General features: G+C 46.1%; 1 protein-coding gene across 4 annotated transcripts in view; it reads left to right on the forward strand.

Moving 5' to 3' along the window:
• The window catches only part of HNRNPM (heterogeneous nuclear ribonucleoprotein M), a 38,962-nt gene extending 16,129 nt beyond the window's left edge, over nt 1–22,833 (forward strand). The window contains exons 3-17 of one of the 4 annotated variants that reach the window (XM_069479353.1): nt 621–673; nt 1,592–1,599; nt 1,685–1,778; nt 2,843–3,034; nt 3,754–3,907; nt 4,993–5,042; nt 5,915–5,975; nt 8,262–8,363; nt 9,657–9,701; nt 10,165–10,242; nt 13,704–13,802; nt 17,520–17,573; nt 19,450–20,252; nt 20,872–20,923; nt 22,411–22,826. In XM_069479353.1, the coding sequence (XP_069335454.1) occupies nt 621–673; nt 1,592–1,599; nt 1,685–1,778; nt 2,843–3,034; nt 3,754–3,907; nt 4,993–5,042; nt 5,915–5,975; nt 8,262–8,363; nt 9,657–9,701; nt 10,165–10,242; nt 13,704–13,802; nt 17,520–17,573; nt 19,450–20,252; nt 20,872–20,923; nt 22,411–22,574 (2,009 nt within the window). In that variant the 3' untranslated portion in view covers nt 22,575–22,826. Of the gene's footprint in view, nt 1–620; nt 674–1,591; nt 1,600–1,684; nt 1,779–2,842; nt 3,035–3,753; nt 3,908–4,992; nt 5,043–5,914; nt 5,976–8,261; nt 8,364–9,656; nt 9,702–10,164; nt 10,243–13,703; nt 13,803–17,519; nt 17,574–19,449; nt 20,253–20,871; nt 20,924–22,410 lie in introns of all 4 variants that reach the window. The other 3 variants (XM_069479371.1, XM_069479362.1, XM_069479379.1) reach the window with 3 other exon arrangements.
• Nucleotides 22,834–22,879: the final 46 nt, after the last annotated feature.

Below are 22,879 nucleotides of genomic sequence, written 5' to 3' on the forward strand. Positions count from 1 at the left end.
AAAACAGGGGGCCTCTTGTTAAAAATCAAGATGTTTCACTACGACAATAACAGTGTTAAAACCAAGCTTGGGGCCCTCCTAAGCACGGGGCCCTGTGTGATTGTACAGGTTGCACACTCGTAAAGTTGGCCCTGTGGCCGTGTGTGTGTGCCTTTGAGCTTATATGTACACACAGAGGCTTCCTTGTATTTATAGCATGTGAGCTCAGTGCAGTGGCCTTGCAGCCTGTGTGCTCTGTAGGTACTTTCACCAGCAAGAGTGTATGTGTAAAACTGTTTTCCTCCCTTCCCCAAAAAAGTGAATCCTGCAGACTTCTTTCCTGTAGATTTGGATTGCCTCTAGTCGTGAATGAGTCTTCCAGACGGAAATTGATATGGAAATCTGTGGAAATAGCTTGTTTGTGGTGGGAGGAAAATCAAGGACATATTGTTAACGTGTTTCGCCTACTTTTACTGCACACCTGTAATGCCTAGTGTGGTGGTTTAGAGAATATGGAGTGTTTCTGGGCTTTCTTATAAGGCAGAGGCTCCATACAAGGTTGCTGATGATTGTTCTAAATTCCCATTGTTTTCTTGGCTTTTCTCCCTTGGTTTATGTGTCGTCTGGAAACTGATTTGTAGTTGGTGAGGTAACATACGTGGAGCTCTTAATGGACGCTGAAGGAAAGTCAAGGGTAAGTGTCTGAGAGAATTTCTTCTGTGGATTTACTACATGAAAAATGTAACTGTATGGTGGCGTGGAATCGAATGAAATCAGGAAGGCAGTGAGTGCTCATGTTACAGTAGCTATGTTTGATTTTTTTGCCAAACATTCGAGTGGGGTGGGAGGGGATTTGCAAACGGGAGTCCCGCTTTTCCAAATGGCTGGCCAAAGAGCTTTTTGGTATTCTGTTTGGATGCCCAATTTGGATAACTGGGGACCAACAGCAGCATTGTCTCTTTGTTAACAGAGGAATTGGCTGTGTGTGAATTATGCATGGAATTTTAGCGGTGGTATAATTTAATGTAAAACGTGTGTTCTTGTCTAGAAAATGTTACTCTTGGTTGTTTGCTGAATTTGAAAGTTGTGTGAACCAAAGATTCTGAAAAGTTGCCTTTGTGCCAGTAAATTGTAAACCAAATATTAAAAACCTGAATGTTCAAAATTGGCCTAGTTTAAAGAGAACATAAACTATTTTCTGTCGTGCAATAGAATGGCTTAGAATAATCAACAGGATGAGCTTAATTTATGGAAGGGATGGATTTAGGAGGAGTATGCTAAGGAATTGATTGAGTACAAAGGGAAGCAGATCTAAAGTTTGTGTGATTTCTTGGAGAACCTGAATTTAGGTCTGCTTATTATAACTTCAGCAACCACAGTGCAATGCTGGTAATGTGTAGGGAAAAGGGATATTAAGGAGCCCAGCTTTAATAAGGAAGGCTAGGCGAGGTGCTTCTGTCAGCTTCCCCATAGAAGGGTTAATTTAAAACAAACTAACTTTGTTACATAAATCATAATTGGTTTATAACTGTCATTGATATTTACTGGTTTTTTTTTCTTTTCTTTTTCCTCTTTCTTTGCTCTTCTGACTGGTCTGTGGCTTCTCTCAAAGGGATGTGCGTAAGTATTGTCTAGTTACTTACTGGCATTTGAGCCTTCCGACTTGTAGGACTGGTTTCACTCATTTCCTTTTGACTCTTTATAGCGTTGTTGAATTCAAGATGGAAGAGAGCATGAAAAAAGCCGCAGAAGTCCTAAACAAGCATAGTCTGAGTGGAAGACCACTGAAAGTCAAAGAAGTAAGCTCTCGATTAATGCTGTGGGTACCGTGTGTGGTTGTTGAGAGTTAGGGAAAGATAGTAACGGTCCTTGACTGCACTGTGCAGAGCAGGCCGGCCTGTTCCTAATGAGCGGGGCTGGTCACAGCCTTCAGTAGCCACTCCTGCAAGAACTTTGGAGTGGAGACTGAGCAGGGTGACTGCTGACTGTCCTCTGTGATTTGTCTGAGGCTTCATTGTCTCAGGGACACTCAAACTGATCCCATGGTTTTTTTAATTGGGTTTGTGCAATTAAAGGACTTTGCACCTACAGTTTTACCCGGTCTGAACCCTGTTCTTGGCCCACCTTTTTTCTTTTTTAAGGTGAGTTTGTCATTACTCAAATTCTCTTTCCTGTCCGATCCAAATCATATATCTTTCCTTCTCTTCCTGGAGCAAGAGGGTTTTGTTGTCGTTGATTACATTAAATTTCTTCTTGACTTCTTACCTCCTTTTGGCGAGGAAGATCAGTATTTTCAAAGGTCAGAAAGGAGAGTGTGGTAGGGTTTAAGGTGTCTTACGTGTCCATGGTGTCTCTTTTAGTGCTGATGGTGGTAAATGACAGGACAAAGTTCAAGAAGAGTCAATACCAGAGCTTCACAGACCTGCCCAGATGTTGTCACACTGTCCAGACTTTATACATAGGAGTCAAACACCTGAAGGACTTGGAGGATGGGGGTATCTGGGTGATCTAGAACTGTGTTTCAAACTGTTGGAAAAATCATTAATGGGGGTTGCAGAAATTACAAAACCCCATGGAATTAGTAATCATGTCACCCTCCCCTTCTCCCTTTTCTTTTTTACTTAGTTCAATTGAGAGCTGTGGTTTCAGGACCAGATTTCATGCCCTTTCTCCCTTTCTTGTTCCTTTAGCTGGACTCTTCCTAGACTGGTGGTTTAGTTCATTTGACTGTCTTGTTAACAGATTTGAGAGCTGCTTCCAAACAACATTTTAATCTCCAGTTTTGAGAATATCATGTATTGTGCAGGCATGGTTTTAGTTGTCACTGGATCGGTTAAATGTAACGCTTTTATGCTTGTTTTAGGATCCTGATGGTGAACATGCCAGGAGAGCAATGCAAAAGGTGATGGCTACGACTGGTGGGATGGGTATGGGACCAGGTGGCCCAGGAATGATTAATATCCCACCCAGTATCCTAAATAACCCTAACATCCCAAATGAGATTATCCATGCATTACAGGCTGGAAGACTTGGAAGCACAGTATTTGTAGCAAATGTAAGTAAATGGAACCATTATCTAAAGTAGAAAATCAGAACTTTATGAAGCGACCTTGTCAATATTTTAAAAGTAACTCCAACATTTGCAAGGAAAAATTTAATGTTTGTTATGTTGTCTTCTTGATTTAAATATCAGCCTTGGGGTTGGCTTTGTTCATGAAAGACCACTGCATTCCTGAGTCAAAACTAGAACGTGGTCCCATTGGGCTGCGTTTACTGAGGTTTGCAGGTGTTTACAAAAGCGATAACAAGATCTGCATTCTCTGTGGATTTGTTTTGTGCGGTTCAGGTGCCAGGTAAAAGTGTATCAGCAGAGGCAGTGCCCTGACACTTTCCTTCTCTTGTGTCTGGGGTAATGGCAATGCCTTCACCATTTGCAGAGGGAAATATTTCTAGAAGAAAGGGGGAGCGGGGAGGAGGCAAAGGTAAACCTTATTTAGCAGAGGAACAATTTTTTTTTAATGTTCAGAAAATAACTATTAATTTGAAAAGTTTGAGGTGACTTAAACTTGTTCCTTCTGAGAAAAGAGACAGTAAATAGCACAGTTAAGGCTAGGCTTTATGATCCAACTTGAAAAATTCTGCAGCTGATTAGTTTTTGTTACATTATTTCCTAATGCTTGTTTCCAACCAAAGCATGTCTCATTCGTGTAGTAAAAATGTTGTAAGTTTTTTAAAAGATGTTTACATTGAGGTTTTTACTTCTCTCTCAATTAGCTGGATTATAAAGTTGGCTGGAAGAAACTGAAAGAAGTATTTAGTATGGCTGGTGTGGTGGTCCGGGCAGACATTCTTGAGGATAAAGATGGAAAAAGTCGTGGAATAGGCACTGTTACTTTTGAACAGTCCATTGAAGCTGTGCAAGCTATATGTATCCTTTTGCAGGGATTCAACTCATGGGGAACAGTCTGACCTAAATTGCTGTTTTAGTAATATAGGTTTGTGTGAGGGAGAGATAACTTTATGTATTGATGTTTTTTGTGTGACTAGAGGGAATGCATTACTGTGAAATTTGAAAGTTCTCTGGGGTAGAATTGATTCCATACAGTGTGGATAGAAGCTCCTGCCCACAAGTGATCTTTTCCAGTGTTTTCAGAGGAGTCTGAGTTCAAAGGGGGGAACTCCAAAAAATGCACCACTAGAGAGAAATTGGGTTGCTCCTTCTGTCTGTCTTCCCTTTCCCTTTCCTTCTACTTAGAGGCAGAGTCTCACTCTGTCACCCAGGCTGGAGTGCAGTGGCATCATCATAGCTCACTGCATCCTCAAACTCCTGGGCTTCAGGGATCCTCTTGCCTCAGCCTTCTGAGTAGCTGGGACTACAGGTGTGCATCACTACACTTGGCTAATTTTTACATTTTTTATAGAGATGGGGTCTTGCTAAGTTGCTCAGGGCTGTTCTTAAACTTCTGGCCTCAAGCAATCCTCCCACCTCAGCCTCCCAAAGCACTGGGATTACAGGTGTGAGCCATGTACCTGGCCTGTTATTTCATACACAATAAGTCCTTACAGGGTCCTCTCTCTGGGTAGACATCATTTTTGGAAGAGGCACTTCTTCCAGTCCTTAGGCTTACCCCTGGAGTTACATCTTTTTTAATCACATGGAAAGTACCACACATGAACACAGTCATTCAACTAAGGCAAGACTGCCACTGAGTCTCTTACCCAGAAAATGTCCTTCAGGGAACGGTAGGACACTTAGCCCATTGGCCACATACAGAAGACTGCGATGCCACTGTTCAAGAGGCTGGGTTGGTGAAAAGTTACTGCTTTTATGCTTACTGTAGAGGCAGATAACTTGAAAGTATGATGAAACAATGAAATTGCTCATACAGTCATCACTTGGGCTGGTAGCAGTTGGCATATTTTTCTGTCTTTCTTTCTTTTTTTATTTTTGTGTTTCTTTCTTATTGTGTATGTTTTTAGAATTGCAAGAAATAGCCTTAATTGTACTTCCAGCTATGTTCAATGGCCAACTGCTATTTGATAGACCAATGCACGTCAAAATGGTAAGTCAGTAAGATCTCTTTCCCCATGATACACCCAAATAAGTCTAACAAAAACTTGGAATTATTAAGAGTGCACACATAGCCACATCCAATATTTATGGACCAGTCTAAGTTATATAGGGTGCGATACATCAAGCAAATCTGTGACAGAAATAACCTTTTGCACACACAGCTCTTGGCTTCTTTAGATATTTTTCTCTTTGCACAGTTGGCTGTTAGTGGCGTGTTCAGGAAGTCAGTTGAGTATCCTTGAGCAGGTGATCCATTTCAAAGAGTGGTTATATATGTGAGTTTCCAGTTTTCAGAGTATTGCGGTATAATGTTTAGTTAGCATTGAATTGAACATAATTAAGTCTTCCATTCAGACAGCTTTTAAAGGTCTATTGAAGTGTTCAGTCTTAGTAAACATAAGCCCTGCGGTAGCCGTGCCAAAGATTAATAGTTAATACAATCATGACTGGAACCTGCTGAGGGCAGTCTAGTTGGGACTCAAATTCAGGAAGAAGATAAAAGGAACCATAAAGCAGTTTTTTAATTACTTCAAATAATTCAGTTCAGTGCTTTGAATAGATAAATGGATTCATGTGACTCTGAAGTCAAAAAGCATGAAAAGATAGTCCCGCTCATACTTCTTGCTCAGGTCACTACTGTGTCCCATGATAATGTGCATGTGTAGTCTTATCCCACCTCTTGCCACAGAAGGCGGCAAGCACGCTCCCAAATGCCTTTTCACCTTGAGTGTTATTCCTTGGCACAAATGTACCATGATTGATTTAACAGGACTTTGTTGGTGGGGGTCATTTCCACCCTTTGCTATTACAAACAGTGCTGCATTGGGTGCTGAGATTTACTCCATTTTCTTTCTCTTTCAGGATGAGAGGGCCTTACCAAAGGGAGATTTTTTCCCTCCTGAGCGTCCACAACAACTTCCCCGTAAGTGTTTCGGTGATTATGGCTGAGATTTTGGATTTCAGTTATACTAAACAGAAAACTTCAGTACAATTTCACTTGAACTTGTACCGGGTTGGCCTGCAATCCTCTTGGCCAGTTCTTTGCTATAGACTTTCCAGGATGAGAAATGGGCAGAGAGATTCACAACAGAAGGATTGTTAGGCTACCTCGTGGTGAGGCAGGATGTAGAAGATGTAATTAGGCATTTTGAAAGTGTTCTAGAGACGGAAGAATCAGAAACTGCAAAGGGAATTAAAGCCAGGCTACACTGGGTTTTAAAAGGTTGGTTATTACCGTATTGCCAAGCAATTCAAACGGTACATGTGCATAGGAATTTGTACACATGTTCATAACAGCACGAAGTACACATGCTGCCACATGGGTGAACCGTGATTCCATATAGGACAAGCTCAGAATAGGCAAATTCATAAAGGCAGAAAATAGATCTGGAATTAGATGGTAGTGATGGTTGCATAGCTCTGAATATATTAAAAACTGCTGAATTGTATACTTTGGGTGGATTTTATGGTATCTGAAGTGTATCAGTCAAATAATTTTTATGAGAGGAGAGAAGAGGGCTTGGCTATTTGCAATATCCATGTGAAAATCTGGTGACAGGGAAGGCTAGTTGATTGTTCGCTCCGTGGTGGAAGTGACTTGTGCTAATGTGAAGTTCTAGATGAGCAGGGGGCTGGAAGGTGCAGCCTAAGCATAGACAGCAGTGGGGGTGAGGGTGTAGGCAAGGCCAGCTTGGAGAAGGAAGATGGGTGAGGGGGCCTGTATGTGGCCTGTATGTGCTCTCCTGGGGGCTCTGGGGGGGCAGTGAGGGCCTCTGGTTTGGGGCAGCAGCTCAAGCCAAGGACCCCACTGACAGATTGAGTTCAACAGGAGCCTGAACCAAAATAGTGACTCTGGAGTGCCTTTGCAGTTTAGGGTATGGCAGCATAATAGAGGCGGATCTTGACGGGGAAGTCAGTGGCTTTAAGAGAGGGAGAAGGCTTATTGATTGAAAGGTACTATTATTTAGAGAAGGGCCATGTTTCCTGGTCATAACACACCCATTTCCCAAGTAAATTTTTAGTGTGGTTGCTTGAGCAGTGATCACCCAGGACCAGGGCCGTGGCTCTTGTTGACTCCTGTGCTAGAGGAGGAGCAGCACCCTGTGTCCCCGGGGAGGAGGAGAGCTCACTGGGCCCCAGGGAGCCCATTATCCTTGGGTCTTGGTCTCCTAGCACATTTCAGAGTGTTGACTTCAAAGCCTTCAGTGCTTTTGGGGAATTAAGTAACCTTGGTAATCTCTTGATGCTGTTGCTATGCAGCTAAAAATGGGGATGTTAAAATCAGATTAAATACCTGGGAACTAGTGGCAGGTTTTTTTTAAATGAATTTTGTATCTTTTTTTTTTTTTTAGACAGAGTCTTACTCTGTTGCCCTTGGTAGAGTGCAGTGGCGTCATCATAGCTCACTGCACCTCAAACCCCTGGGCTCAAGGGGATCCTCCTGCCTCAGCCTCCTGAGTATCTGGGACTACAGGTGCAGCCACCACGCCCAGCTAATTTTTCTATCATTAGGAGAGATGGGGTCTTGCTCTTGATCAGGCTGGTCTCAAACTCCTGAGCTCAAGGGATCCTCCCACCGTGCTGGGATTATAGGCATGAGGCACTGTGCCTGGCTTCCATTTTAAATTTTTTAAATTCATTTTTCTCTGAGATGTATCCTTCGGAGTTTCTCTCTCTCTTTCTGGGTTTTGTTTTTTTTTTTTTGTTTTCTTTTTCTTTTTTCTTTTTTTTTTTTGAGACAGACTCTCACTCTGTCTTAAAGGCTAGAGTGCAGTGGCATCATGACAGCTTACTGCAAATTCAGACTGCCGGGCTCAAGTGATCCTCCTGGCTCAGCCTACCAAGTAGCTGGGACAACAGGCAGGCACCTGGTTAATATTTTTAGTGTTTTGTAGAGGCAGAGTCTCACTGTTGCCCAGGCTGGTCTTGAACTCCTGGCCTCAAGCCGTCCTCCCACCTCAGCCTCCCAAAGTGCTGGGATTATAGACAGTGAGCCACTGTGCCCATTTTTCATTTTTTAAATCTCACCTGGTCTTGGTTTAAGCCTAGTATCCACAGTATTGCCAGTGTCAGGCCTTGCTGGCTGTTTCCAGAGTCCATTCTGTATTCTTGTGTCCCTGTTTGCATTTGTGAGGTTTGGAGCTGAGGGTGGGCTGGGTATCTGTGGGTTAGGGGAATCTACACTGCTGACTCTCTCTTTTCCTTCCAGACGGCCTTGCTGGTATTGGCATGGGGTTAGGGCCAGGAGGGCAGCCTATTGACGCCAATCACCTGAATAAAGGCATTGGAATGGGAAACCTAGGGCCTGCAGGTGAGAATTACAGTGCGCCTTGCTTGGGGGTTTTCTGGGGAAGTTAAAGTTATTAAAAGTTAATTATTGGGATAATTGGACCTTGAGTAGTTGAAATGGAATAAAGATTCAATTGGGACAAAATTCTCTCATTCATCTCGGCTTGATCTTGATAAAGGTGTTTTTACTGAGTTGAGTCCCTTTTTTAAAAAAGCTGTTATACCTTTTCATTTTATCCTTACAACAGCCACCTGAGCTGAGATAGTCATGCCACTTAGGAGGCAAGCCAGAGAGTTGGTCTTGCTCAAGGTCACACTGTCAGTTAGTGATGGAGACTGCAGGTCTCCTGACCATGGGACCACAGCACTGCCATAGTACACTAAGTACATTGTCCAGACCCCCTTGGGCTCTCACCTGGTGTTGGCACAGCTGCTTCTAGAGGTGGGGCATCCATAGATGCAGAGGGGTGGGGAGAGCCTCAGTGTGTGACAACACAGCTGTCACGGGGAAAACTGTGGACAGTGTTGTCTTTGTTTAAGAAGACAAGGAATAGCTAAGGATGAAAGGTTTAACATTTAGAATAAACTTAAATTTTGCTGTTTAGCATTTTCAATTCAATGTAATGAGGTATTTCTATGCTATTAAGGACTATTTCATTTTTATGAGCTCAGACTTAGGTCTTTCTTGGAATCCTTTGAAATTACAGTATGGATGCCCCTATCTCTTACCACTGACAGTTTTGCATGTCCCTAGTTTCTCTTCCAGAGTCAAATCTGGCTGACCTCAAAGCCCTGGGCCACAACCTTAAATGGCTCCACCAGTCTGAACCCTGACCTCATACACACCTGTGTCTGCCGCCAAAAAAGAAAGGCTAGTGGTGGGGGAGGAAGCCTCAGTGTTTTTAGGAACTGCCTTTTATTTTGAGGATTTTATTTTTAACAGACTTTTTAAAAAGTCCATTTCTGTTCCCTAAAATAATCTTTCAAGTGAATGTTCCATACTCTGTCTGATAATTGTATTTCATGTTTAACACTGTCTGACTTGGCCATTGAATAAAAAAAAAAACTAGGCAGACCCTACGGAATTTCAAGCCACACAATGATTATTTTGTTAACAGTTTAATTAGCTTTCTCGGAATGTGATCTTTTGATAGTTGAAATGATAGGGCCTTTTCTTGACAGTTAAAATATATTCATCATCAGGGATTTTTTTTGTTGTTCATTTCCTGGTTTGGAATTTCTTGTGCGTTCTAAGTTCAAACGTTACTGACTGCTTTGACGTAATTTTAGTTTGCACTGACTTTTTCTTTTTAAGGAATGGGAATGGAAGGCATAGGATTTGGAATAAATAAAATGGGAGGTAAGAAATTTAAAATGAAGTACAAATGTTACCACTTTTAGGTGTAGTTTTCTCTCTTTGCTCTTTTCTTTCTTGTCTTTTAAGCTCTGCATGAAATTGTCACTTTGGTTTCTTAAAAGTTTGAGTCTAGAAATTACTTTTCTTACCTGTGCATCACTTCTGGTGGGTGTCTTGGCTTTTGGTTCTGGCTTTCTCACTAACTAGCTCTGTGACCTTGGGCAATCGCTCCATCTCTCTGGTCCTCTTTTTGCTTGTCTATTCATTGAGGGGGTTGGATCAGGTCAGTTTTTTGAAGATGTGATGTTTAAACAAGGGCCCCAGCATTTTTTGTTTCTCAAAAGCCCTTGATAAGAAAGTTCTTGGCAGAAAATGCCCTAGTTGGAACATGTGAAAACCTTTTTCTTTCCCTGTCAGTCTAAGCTGTCTTGTTGCGATGGTGCTGAAATGCAGACCTCTCTTGCAGGCATGGAGGGACCGTTTGGTGGTGGTATGGAAAACATGGGTCGATTTGGATCTGGGATGAACATGGGCAGAATAAATGGTAAGAATTGTTTCCTTCCAACCTTCACCTACCCTTTGCTGGCTGTTGACTCTCAGGTGATTTCCGAGCTGCAGGCCCACTTTTAATAAGTGATTTCTCACTTCCACTTTTCTACTCAGTCAAATGTCTGTGAATTGCTTTACATATTTCAAAAGCTAGACTTAATTCACTTAGTCATTAAACTCTGTCCTATGTTCCAAATTTCCCCAGTATTTGTCCAGTAAAGTTTTAAATCTCTCTTGCCTCCAGCACAAAAAAGCATGTGCGCGTTTGTGGTTATGTTTTGCACACTTTAAAATGGTCTCCATGTAAAAGGGATTCTTTGGAGATTTTGATCAGGTTTATGTTTCCCTAGGAGTGCTGGAATGGGTAGTTCTTAATCATCTGCCCTGGCTACAAGTTGTAGGCAGAGGCATTAATAAAAACCACAGACTCTGCCGGGCGTGGTGGCTCACGCCTGTAATCCTAGCACTGTGGGAGGCCGAGGCGGGTGGATCGTTTGAGTTCAGGGGTTCCAGACCAGCCTGAGCAAGAGCGAGACCCCCCCCCCCCCCCCGTCTCTACTAAAAACAAAATAGAAATTATCTGGACAACTAAAAATATATAGAAAAAATTAGCCGGGCATGGTGGCGCATGCCTGTGGTCCCAGCTACTTGGGAGGCTGAGGCAGGAGGATTACTTGAGCCCAGGAGTTTGAGGTTGCTGTGAGCTAGGCTGACGCCACGGCACTTTAGCCCGGGCAACAGAGTGAGACTCTGTCTCAAAAAAAAAAAAAAAACCCACAACAAAACACCTACAGACTCCTTTGATTTAGCATTTATATAAGTTTTCATAAATTCTGGTTTGCTATTCAAATCCTAAAGCCCTCCTCACCTCTTAACAGAAGTATTATGATAATATTATAATAACAATTTGTGTTTTTAGTCCTTGTGAGAACCACATAACATGTAGGTACTGTTTTCCCCATTTCTTTGGAAACTGAGGCACAGAGAGTGACTTGCCTAAGGTCACGTGTCTAGTAACTGGAGGTGCCTGGATGTGAACTCAGGTTGTCTGGCTCCAGAGCCTGCCTCTTCCTCTTGTGGGAGATCCTGCCTTTTAGAATTGCCTCCAGCACAGCGCTTGCCCCTGGGGCACCATTGGAGCTGTAAAGTGTGCGAGAGAAATCAGAAGTCTTTCCTTCTGAAATCCTCTGTTGTTTGACTCTTTGGACCCCCACCTGCAAGAAAGCAGCTTCTTTTATACATAGAAACTTTTCCTGGAATGGGAAATTGGGATTTGGGTTTACATGTTTCTTTGCTGGTCTGTGGTAAGGTATGATGTGACAATAGCACACAGCAAGCAGGAACCGTACAAGGATAGACATTAACTGTCAGACTTGAAGGAGGGTATCTCGTGATGAGCTTCTTCCGGAGCACAGGGAGTGGGGGGGCAGGATGCTTGTTGCCTTCTTCATGGGTTCCCTGTTCTGGTAAAAAGGTGTAGGAAGGTCGTCATGATTAGTAACAGAGGGACAGAGGTCTGTGTATCCATGTGTGTTCAGGCTTGCCGGTAGCTCATGTGTGCATGGGATTTTAACAAAAAGTAAGTTTGAGGAATCTGGCTTGAGAAAATGTTACTCAACAGATTAGTCATTAGAGAGGGAATTTGGATGGTTGCTGTGAGGAGTGGAGTGGTGCAATTTAGAAGTAAATGAAAACCAGAGTGGGAGGGCCTGGGAACCACATGACAAAGTCCTTTATAAACTGGCAGGTGTAATTCAGTAGTCCAGATATGAGCCTGGTGACAGAAGAGTCACAAATGCGTGTGTGTTCTTGTGCTGTGTTCCTAGGTACACTTTGAGTCACCCGTCTTTGTCCTGCTGTTCTCCAGAGAACAGGGACCTCTCACACTTGATCAGTATTCTGAGATTTGGGTGAAATGAGCTCTAGAGCCCTTAGGAAAGTTTAAATCACATTGGGAAAAGAATTGGTGGACATTTTGGATTTAATTTAGTGTTTAGTTGGTGACCGTAATGCAGCTGTTATGGTCACAGGTGTTAACATTAGACTGATGATAAGTCACATTCTTAGGGCCAATCAGTGTAGGTCAAATCTTGATAGGATAGTTATAAAAATCAAAAGATTGTCAAATACCAGACTGGTTTGAGGCAATATTTGATTCTGTGTTTTCTTGAGGGGAGCGAGGTGAGTGAATTGAAGTTTCCACGGGGTTCCGAGGCCTTTGCCCACCTTGTGTGAAGAGTGGGGACGTTGCCTTCTTCGTGGGTTTAGCTTACAGTGAAAGGAGAGCAGCAGAGCTCCGTTATGCTGCCATTCTGGCATTTCTCTTTTGCCCACTCTGTTAAGCTGAGTGCCCGCTGCCCGCCACCCTCAGGCTAGTAGGAGTCAGGTGTATTTCCAGCAGATAACATGCTGTTAACCTGCGGGGTTCACGTGGGCTGAGTCAGACTATGAATATGAAGCTCACCCTTGCCAGTCCTTGTTAGTTTAAGAGATAGTCCTGACATAATGGGGAACGGCTGGTGGTACTTTACCATCCGAAATGAATGATAGTTATAGAATATTCCATCTCTGGAGGCAAGCCAGACAATGGACTGCCCAGTCTGTACCACGGGCCAGTAAACTATAGCCCATGAACTAGAAGCCTATAATTAATGGGACACAGCAATGCCTAATTTTGCAGCTTTATTGAGGTATAATTTGCAAACAAGGGAAGAAGCAGCCAGCAACAGGAATCTTGAAAGGCTTTCTCAAGCGGGTGGCAGCTATGGTGGGCCTTTCCCCACAGAAGCTAAGAGCTTTGTTTTTAAAAGACATTGTAAAAAATGACAACATTGTTACCCAAACCCCATTCATTGTATAGATGAAACCACTTCAGTTGTCAGTAGAGAATCTTTATCTGTGGGCACATTTCTCCATTTGGGTGTGCTTCGTATCAGAGCATGGACTTTTGTATCAGACTTGGGTCCCAGCCTTTGCCTCACCCCTTACCAGGCATGTGACCTTGGTGAAGTTACTAAATCATTTGAGCCTCAGTTTCTTCAGAAAGGGGCAGTGGTAGCAGGTGTGTGGGGTGGTTGTGAGGAATCGGCATGATAATGCAAACTAAGCCCTTGGCGCAGGGTGCGCGTTGGGTGCCCGGTAGGTGGTGCCTGCTGCGGCCCTTCTGCAGCCTCTCACTCGGCATGACTGTAGCAGTGAGTGCCTGGCGTACCCAGCATGTGGCTGTGATCGAAGTTGTAAGTTAGTCCTTAAGGGACTAAAGGTAGGTAGGTGGTTTTCAGGTGTTCACTTGTGGTGACTTTCTTTTTTAAGGAATTAAGGATGAATAATGGCTTCCTGTAGAAGAATTCGGCACACTGATGCGGTGGTGGCTATTGCGTGTCTGTAGTTTTGTTTTTAATGTCTAAAACGTGATGGCATTCCTGGAAAGGCCTAGGGTAATATTTTTTTCCACAGAGATGGAGCGTGGCATGGGTGGAGGATTTGAGAGAGACTTTGCCAGAAACGAGATGGGAATGTCTCGAAGCTTTGGAGAGCCCCCTGGCAGAGGAATGGGTAAGAAGGCCCCATGGGCCCCACGTGGGCGGGGTCCTCCCCCTGGGCTACAGGCTGCCAGGCTTCCTGACATTACCCTGATGTCAGGGGTCTGTCTTAGGCAAAGTCTGCTGTTTTTCCGTAGGCTTTTAAAACGTGTATTTTTTCTAGACCTAGATAAAAACTTTTGGTCCTTTAATTTTTTGTTGCTGTCAATAACACCATCTGTCTTTTGATCTTTTCAAATGGCTTCTTTTTAAAAATTGGCATAAGGTTTTTGCATGCTGTAGGAATGAAAACTGCTGCATTTGCATAACCCTGCTTGCTCTCTAGCCCTGGCAGGGTTTTCAGGCCCTCAGAAGTGGGGCAGGAGTCCCCTTCTGCAGGGCGCTGCGGTGTTGTGGTTGAGTCAGCAGGATGGAGTCTGGTGCTTTTGAAAGAGGTCTGGGCTGACGGAGGCTCTCTCACGTTGGAAAGCCTTGGGTATTTGGGCCTACTGAAATGCGGAGAAATTGTTTTTACAGTTTTGGGTACATGGCAGAGCCGTTTCTTCTTTTTCGTGGCTGTCTTTCTCCATTTAGAGTTTCGATGTTTCTGAGAATCTCAGTTTAATTCTCTGTCGTTTGTTGAAGTGAGGAGATTGGCCATTCGTGTGCTCTGAAGTTGTTTCTCTGAAAGGCTGTAAGAGCATGGACACCCCCCTCCGTCCACCTTCCTCTGCTTCTCATCCTGCGTAGATGCCTGGGGTCAGGGTTTGAGGGTGCTCAGCTGTTTCTGTCTAGTTTCTGATAGCTACATTCTTAGAATTTAGGGAGGCCCTACAAAGGTTGTCTTTGGATTCACCCTTCAGTTCATGAGTGGGGCAAGATTCTTAATTCTTCAAGTTGTCTTTAGGCCTCCTGTCTGCTTTGTGTCCTTTTTGAGGGTCAGGCACTACTGGAATCTGTTTCTCAGAGCGGGCTGTTGGTTGTTTGGTGGAGACTTGTTTCTCTTTTCTTGGTGACCATGGTTAGATGTGAATGATTCTCGTCTTACTAGGCCATTAGTGAAGACTGACTTTATTTTCATCTTGCTTGCTATGGCTGCCTATAGCTTTATTCCAGATTGTTCTAAAGCTTTAGAATTTCAGGAGCAGGTTCATATCTTTATGTGACTAGGTTGGTCAAAGTCTCCTACTGCCATGACTGGCTTCATTTTTGTATGTTTGGGAATGGTAGGGTATTTAAAAAAATATTTTAAAATTATCATTTGACTGCACATACCAGTTTGTGGGTGCCTATGGCAAGAACAGATGACGTGACTGTCCTCCCACAGGAACTCTTCCTTGCTGTGAGCCTTCAGGCTGTTGCCACTCTGCAGCACCTCGTCTCTGGTGGCCTTGTCCTGCCTGGTGTGCATGAGCCACACACCAGGAGGTCGATGTGGGCTTCTTGCCTGTGAGGTTACCTCGGGTGGCAACAGGAAATGTCCTGTTCTGACCTGAATAGAAACATCTGCAGGGCTTGCTATCTCCTGCTGCTTTGCCCCCTCTTTCTGATTGGGACGATGGAGTCCTGTCCTGGAATTCCCTGCTGCCACGTGTGATCAGACCGAAGCGAATAAAATGGTCTTTGTACCAAATAAAATATTGAAGTTGGGTTTTTAGGGAGGTTGCCTGGGTTGGATTTCAAATTCAGTTCTCGATCTCTTTTTTCTGGGTTGTTTACCTGAAAATGAATCACTGGTGCTGCTTTCTGGGGTGCCTCCCTTCTCTTACATCAAGGCAGTAGATCTTGGCACTTCTTTATGCAAACAGCTGCACTTGGTCTCTCAAAAATATAGATAGGTCTGTGGTCTTTGATCTTGGAGGGCATGGTGCAGTGAGGACACCACACTAGAAGTGGCTCAGGACAGCGCCTGAGGCCAGTCCATCCATCGAAGTGTCCTAGTGAGGAAGCGTGTGCTCTAGATGGCAGTTGACACGCTCTGCTCTCAAGCACTGGATCTGCAGGAGCGCAGGATCTCCGTGCCAGAGATGCATTTGCAGCTGGAGGGGCTGAGGGTCCAAATGGGCTTGGCACAGTCTGTGGATGTGCTGCAGGTGGAGTGGCTAATGCCATCGGGTGCAGAGGCTTCAAGGTGAGGGTCTGCCTGGGGCAGGGAGTGAGCACAGGTTCCCGTTGGAGGGAACAGGGGCAGAACAGGTTCCTGTTGGGAGTCAGTGCAGGGAGGCATGTGAATGCCCATGGGAGATATCTGGCCTTTCTCTTCAAATCAGTGCCTGGTTGAAAGCCCTTGCAGGGGATGATTTAATCTAAGTATTATCTTAGGGGAGCCAGCCTAAGCTTGGGCACAACAAACAGCACCACAGGTGTCATGGAAGAATAACTCCGTACTTGCTAGCAGGCTGAAGTTTGGTCTGGTTTTTTGTTTGTTTTGTTAAGACAAGGTCTCGCTCTGTTGCCCGGCCTAGAGTACGATGGCTTCATTTATAGCTCAATGTAGCCTGGAACTCCTGGGCTCAAGCCATCCTCCTGCCTCAGCCTCCTGAGAGTAGCTGGGACTACAGGGATGCACCGCCATGCCTGGCTAATTATTTTTACTTTTTTGTAGAGATGGGGTCTCTACAAAGTTCAGGCTGGCCTCAAACTCCTGGGCTCGAGCAGTCCTCCCACCTCAGCCTTCCAAGAGTGCTGGGATTACAGGCGTGAGCCACCCTGCCCACCCTAAAGTCTCTGTTTCTTAGTGTACTTCCCCACCTCCTTCCTTAGCAGTTAGTTGGAGTACAGGAAACAGCTGATTTGTGGTTATAATACAAAATGTGCTTTTGTGGCCGGTGTCCAGGTTGCTGAGCATGTACTCTAGGACCAGAGAAGGTGGGTACAAGTGAGTATCTTCTACATAACAAAAGAGTGACCAGAAATGGTAACATTAGTACCATTTGACAATCTTTAAAGAGGTTTGGATGAGCTGTGGGCAAGAGAGCAGCAGTGCTTTCTGTTTGTGGGGTGTGTGTGTGTGTGTGTGTGTGTGTGCGCGCACATGTGTGTTGGGTTGAGGGTGTTTATTTTCCCAAAGCTTTGTCAGTTAGTCACTGTTATACCCACTTTTTCAGGCAGGGCTGGCATGCTCAGGTTGCGGAAATATTTCCACACACAGCTCATTAGTTATGTGATATTCCCAGCGCTGTGTGCAGGTGCTTACTGGCTTCGCCATTGAAGCTGTAAGTGGAGCTGAAGATTTAATTTGCTTTAGGGCAATGAGAGGTGCTGATTGGCTCTGGGTGGGCGGGTGTAGGCTTCAGCCTTCTGAACAGGAAGTTCCAAAGAAAGGGGCCTTAGTTCCCGGCTCAGGTGAGATGGGAACCCTCAGTCCTAGGGGTCTGGACCAGTTTAGAAAACTGTGCCACTGGGCAAGGGCCGACAGCCCTGTTTTCGCACTGCCTAAGTTCAGTCCATGGACGCACACGGTTCCTAGCTCTGCTGGGCGCATTCGCAGGTGACCCCGCAAACTGGGCCTCAGACTCTGGAGCTACATGGGATCCTAGCATTGTGACCCATCAAGGACTCTTCTAGTTTTCTGCAAAATGATCTTGTCTGTATGTGTATATTTCTCAACCCCTTCCCCTTCCCCTTTCCCTTTTTCTATTTTTATTTACATTTTTTATTAGTGGTATTTCTACTCTGGAATCTATAATGAGCAAATTTCTATTACCATAGAGAAATTTGGCTAATTTTTTTTTCTTCCTGATTTCCTTAGAAATCCTAAGTAATGCACTGAAGAGAGGAGAGATCATTGCAAAGCAGGGAGGAGGTAGGACACGCTTAGTTTGATGTTTGTTTTCTAGAATAGGTTGTTACTGCTGGGGATAGTAGAGTGTAGCGGTGAGATGCTTGGGCTCTGACAGACTCCCAGGGTGGGGCCATCTCTCCCTCCCCTAGCTGTGTGACGTTTGGCAAGTCACTGAACCTCTCTGTTTCTCATCCTAATCTGTAAAATGGGGGTGTAATAATACCTACCTCTGGGTTGTTGTGAAGAGTAAATGAGCTAATGCACGTGTGCACTTACGTAAGTGCTGTGTGTTAGCCACTGTCATTATTATAATGCCCCTGTGATTTGGAGACTTTCTTGTTTTCCGTACTCCAAAATTGTAAATTCCTAAAAGTAAATATTTTTTCCTTATTTAAACTTGATTATAAGAGTGAAAGTACACGTAATAGATGACAAATGCTTACTAAAATATACACGTGTACTCATTATTAGAATTCAGAAAATTTTTGAAGAAAGTAGTGATGCCCAGTGATGAATTTTGGCCTATATTCTTGGTAAACATTTTGGTCTGTATTCTTCCATTAATTCAGTTTAATGCGTACTTAGAACTAAATATGCTTTTTATGCCCAATTTTCCTCAAGGCTCTGAGTGTCTTGGTATTTCCTTAGCATCTCCCCTGCTGTGGTGGGCTGGTTCTACAGCTCCAGACCGGCTCCGCTGCTTCCTAATTCTCTGCTGTTAGCATTGGGAGTTGCCTCCTTTCTGAGGCCACTGGGCAAACTGCCCGTCCTTGCTAGGTCCCTTACCTTTTCCTGTTAAAATGAGAGGAAGTCAGGTAGTTTCTGAGACATTTCTGCTCTGAAAGTCAGATATTCTTAAAGTTGGGCTTGTTTTTTGCCACTGAGTATGCTGCTGTTCAGCTAAGGAACCAGGCACGGAGAAGTGGAGTGACTTGTCGAGGTCACAGCCTTGGTCAGTTAGAGTACCTGATGGATTTGCATCTTGGACTAGGCTGCTTGGTCAGTAATGGGCTGGCTTTGGACTGGACCACCGTTCTCAGCGGAGCCGTGGTGGCGAAGCTTGAGAGAGGGGCCTTGCGCTCTGCGTGGCAAAGTGGTGGGCGGTGGCCTTGCTGGGGGAGCCAGGCCCTCCCTCTCCGGAGTTGCCAGCACCACAGCCAAGGGTCCCTGTGGACTGCTGACTGACCCTGGGCTCTTCCCAAGCCTACTCTGCAGTGCCACTGACGTCTTCCTTCCAAAGCCAGCAAAATCAGACACAGGTGTCCCTGACAGTGAGGTTCCTGGAAGTGGCCAGCTGTGTGCATTTGTGTACAGAGCATCTGGTTTGGTGCTTCTGTTTGTTTTCTTTCTCTCTGCTTGATTATGTGGCTGTCTAGTCACTTGTCTGTGCCCTGGAAGTGCTAAGGAAATGCAGCCAGACTGGCCACCAGCAGAGCACCTTAGAGGGACAGCTGGGGGAGGGTAAAGGTTGTGAGTGACTTTGCATCATCTCCATATGACTCCTGTCCATTACACTGGGCGGCCCTCCTGAGTGTGGGGTTTCCACACCTTCCCCAAGAGCTTTTCTCAATGTCTAATGAAGGGGAAACCTCAGGTCTCAGGAATTGACATGTGTGGCTCACAGAGCTTGTCACAGATAGTAGCACCTGGGAAGCCACACAGAGGTGGGATTTTGCTCTTTCTAAATGTTACTACAGAAATTGCAATTTAAGGACCCCGTGTACTTACTATGCAGCTTTTAACAGTTGTCAACATTTGAGGGGTGTCTTAGTGGGAAATGATTGCGGGGCTTAATTCCCGATCTGTGCTTGTAAACTGAAGTGCCCAGGCCTGGCATTGTGTGCACACACGTGCACCAGCCCCTGACACCCCCCTGTGTTTTGTGTCCCTGTTTCAGGTGGAGGTGGAGGCAGCGTTCCCGGAATTGAGAGGATGGGCCCTGGCATTGACCGCATTGGCGGTGCTGGCATGGAGCGCATGGGCGCAGGCCTGGGCCATGGCATGGATCGTGTGGGCTCCGAGATCGAGCGCATGGGCCTGGTCATGGACCGCATGGGCTCTGTGGAGCGCATGGGCTCTGGCATTGAGCGCATGGGCCCACTGGGCCTCGACCACATGGCCTCCAGCATCGAGCGCATGGGCCAGACCATGGAGCGCATTGGCTCTGGCGTGGAGCGCATGGGCGCCGGCATGGGCTTCGGCCTGGAGCGCATGGCCGCTCCCATCGACCGCGTGGGCCAAACCATTGAGCGCATGGGCTCTGGTGTGGAGCGCATGGGCCCTGCCATCGAGCGCATGGGCCTGAGCATGGAGCGCATGGTGCCCGCAGGCATGGGGGCTGGCCTGGAGCGCATGGGCCCCGTGATGGATCGCATGGCCACTGGCCTGGAGCGCATGGGCGCCAACAACCTGGAGCGTATGGGCCTGGAGCGCATGGGCGCCAACAGTCTGGAGCGCATGGGCCTGGAGCGGATGGGCGCCAACAGCCTCGAGCGCATGGGCCCTGCCATGGGCCCAGCCTTGGGCGCTGGCATTGAGCGCATGGGCCTGGCCATGGGTGGCGGTGGCGGTGCCAGCTTTGACCGCGCCATCGAGATGGAGCGTGGCAACTTTGGAGGAAGCTTCGCAGGTTCCTTTGGCGGAGCTGGAGGCCATGCTCCTGGGGTGGCTAGGAAGGCCTGCCAGATATTTGTGAGAAATGTGAGTGTCTCTTGGTGTTGCTATGCATGAAGGAAGGAGGGAGGCAGGGGTTGGTGGGACTGAATGATGGCAGGTCCAGGTCATTGGTGATGTCCCCGATGGGGAACCAGGTAACATGGATAGCACACCTCACCCCCAAAGGCTGGTGCTGGTGGGACGAGGAGGGAGTGTGAGAATTTTTGGCACTTGTATGGCGAGAACATTGGGTTCTGGGAGAGCCTGGGCTTTTCCAACTTGCTAGACTACAGAGCACTGTGAGCTAAAAGGCTCTAGTTTGTGATCCTGTGGCTTGAAGAGCCACTAAGTCTTGGCAGGATGATTCAGAGAAAGAGGCTGCTGGAATTGAATTATCTGTCCCAACTCAGCCACCTTTAGCCACTGTTGAGGGATTCTGTGGGCCACACAGCACAGGCCCAAAGCGTCGCAGATAGAGTCCCAGGAGTGAACTGGCTGTGCAGCCTCACTGTCTTGTCCCAGATAGACTTGTTTTGTTCCCTGCTGAGTCTGCAGGGCAGCCAGCTTCTGTGAGTAAGAAATCCTTGCGGTAGCCTCTGAGCCAGCTGTGAGGCCTGTGGTAGGATTTGGTCGGATTGTACATCAGTCTTCTTTTTCCCCCCAGCTCCCATTTGATTTCACATGGAAGATGCTAAAGGACAAATTCAACGAATGTGGTAAGTGTGTCGAAAGGGCTTTGCTAGGTGCTTTTGTGTGCTGTGGCTTGTTGGTGACACCGCCGAGTCAAGCAGTGAAGCTTCCTCCCTGGTCTTCACAGCACTGCATTGACTCCGGAGGATCGCTGGGCCTTGCCAGTTTTCTGCCTGTGCAGATACTCCGGCAGGTTGTTGAGCGTCCTGTTATGTGTCACACGCTTTTTTTCACCTGTGTTCTCACTGTGCATCCTTAGCTTTCTTTTTTTCTTCCTATTTGGGGTTTTTGAAAGGAGTCAGTGTTGTCCCAGTTTCACAGATGTCAGACAGTCACCTTCCTAAAGGTGCATGGCTTCTGGGTGGCAATGCTAAATAACCATGTCCCAAACAGGGTCGCTTTCTCCCCCAGCATAGCTAGTTCGGTGGCCCTGAGCACCTGCAGCACTGTGTAGAGGTGAGGCTCGGGCTTCTTTTCAGCCACATCAACATTAAGCCAAGCCCAGGCTTCCTGGCGGTTGCCTCGGGGTTCTCTGTCCCTGTTTCAGCAGTGGCTCGGATTTCACCATCATTGCTGTTTCTCCCTGGGTCTTCTCTCCGGGCAAGCTGTTGAGTCACGGCCAACTCCTCAGTTCCCACACTTTAGTGAGGTATTCCAAACAGTCAGATGGGATCACGCCACTCCCCCTGCTTCGGAGATGCCTGGGGGGCCCTGTGCCTACGAGGGAAGTCCAAACTCCAGGCCCTTGAAGGCTTGGTCCCATCCTCTGTCTTCCTCCTGTCCCTCAATCTGAGCAGAACACAAGTGCTGCAAGTCCCCAAAATGCTCTAGTGCCAGCTTCTGGTGAATTTCCACTTAAGCTCTTTCAGAACTTCCCTGAGAGGACCCCCCCCACCACCACCACCATGTTGGTCCTCTCCTTGGCAGAGCTAGTGCTGCTGGAATCGTGGGCCTCCAGCTCCATTTGTACAGTGGTGTCCTTGGCCCTCACTTAGAACGCTGTAGACCTGACCTGCCTCTGCAGTGCTGACACAGACCCAACACTGATAGGTGCTTGAATGAGTAAGTGTGGCCTGCTTGCTCGCTGCGACTGGGCTTGTGTCGGGGCAGTGCAGAGGTGTCAGTTGGATTGGCCATGGCTTTATAACTGGGGTGGCGGCGTGTTGAAAATGAAGCCTCTGTAAAATTTGCCCATGAAGTTGGCTTTATGTGGCCCCTTCTTTTTTGAACCTTCTGGAACATAAAGCATACATTTGAAGCCTCCAGGAAGGTTTTATCATGGTACACTCGGGCTGTTGTCCTGTTAGCAGGAGCATGGCAATGTGGCTGAGGGCCCGTGGTCGCTGGTTCCTGCCATTGTGTTCTGAGCATTCACACGCCAGGCGTGGGGGCCTCTCTGCTTTTTGACTTTGTCAACCAGAATCCAACAGGTGCTCTGGGCTGAGTGGAGCCCAGACAGGCTGACCTCTGGGTTTGCCTGATGAGTGTGGTCTCTTCTTCCTCCCTGTGCCAGGCCACGTGCTGTACGCTGACATCAAGATGGAGAACGGGAAGTCCAAGGGGTGCGGAGTGGTGAAGTTCGAGTCTCCAGAGGTGGCCGAGCGAGCCTGCCGGATGATGAACGGCATGAAGCTGAGTGGCCGGGAGATTGACGTGCGAATCGATAGAAATGCTTAAGCAGTTGCCTTTTTTAAACATCGATACCAGACCTCTGAATTTGTATTTTTTCTTGTTAACCATTTTAATTTGTTGGCTGGATGTATAAAGATGTTTAAAAAATTCAGTTGCTTTTTGGGGTAATTTGAATTACTTTTTTAATGACTGGGGTTCCATTTGACTGTTTGCATTGAGATTGCAATGTGCGCAATTTTTTTTGTAGTTGTGGCATCTTGTTGACATCAAATATGACTTTGATAATAAATACCAGTTCCTGAAATGGGCGTGCCCATGTGTTTGTGTTTTGGGGACGACCATCTGAAGTT

Source organism: Eulemur rufifrons, chromosome 2, assembly GCF_041146395.1.
Source record: "Eulemur rufifrons isolate Redbay chromosome 2, OSU_ERuf_1, whole genome shotgun sequence".
Classification (NCBI taxonomy): Eukaryota; Metazoa; Chordata; class Mammalia; order Primates; family Lemuridae; genus Eulemur; species Eulemur rufifrons.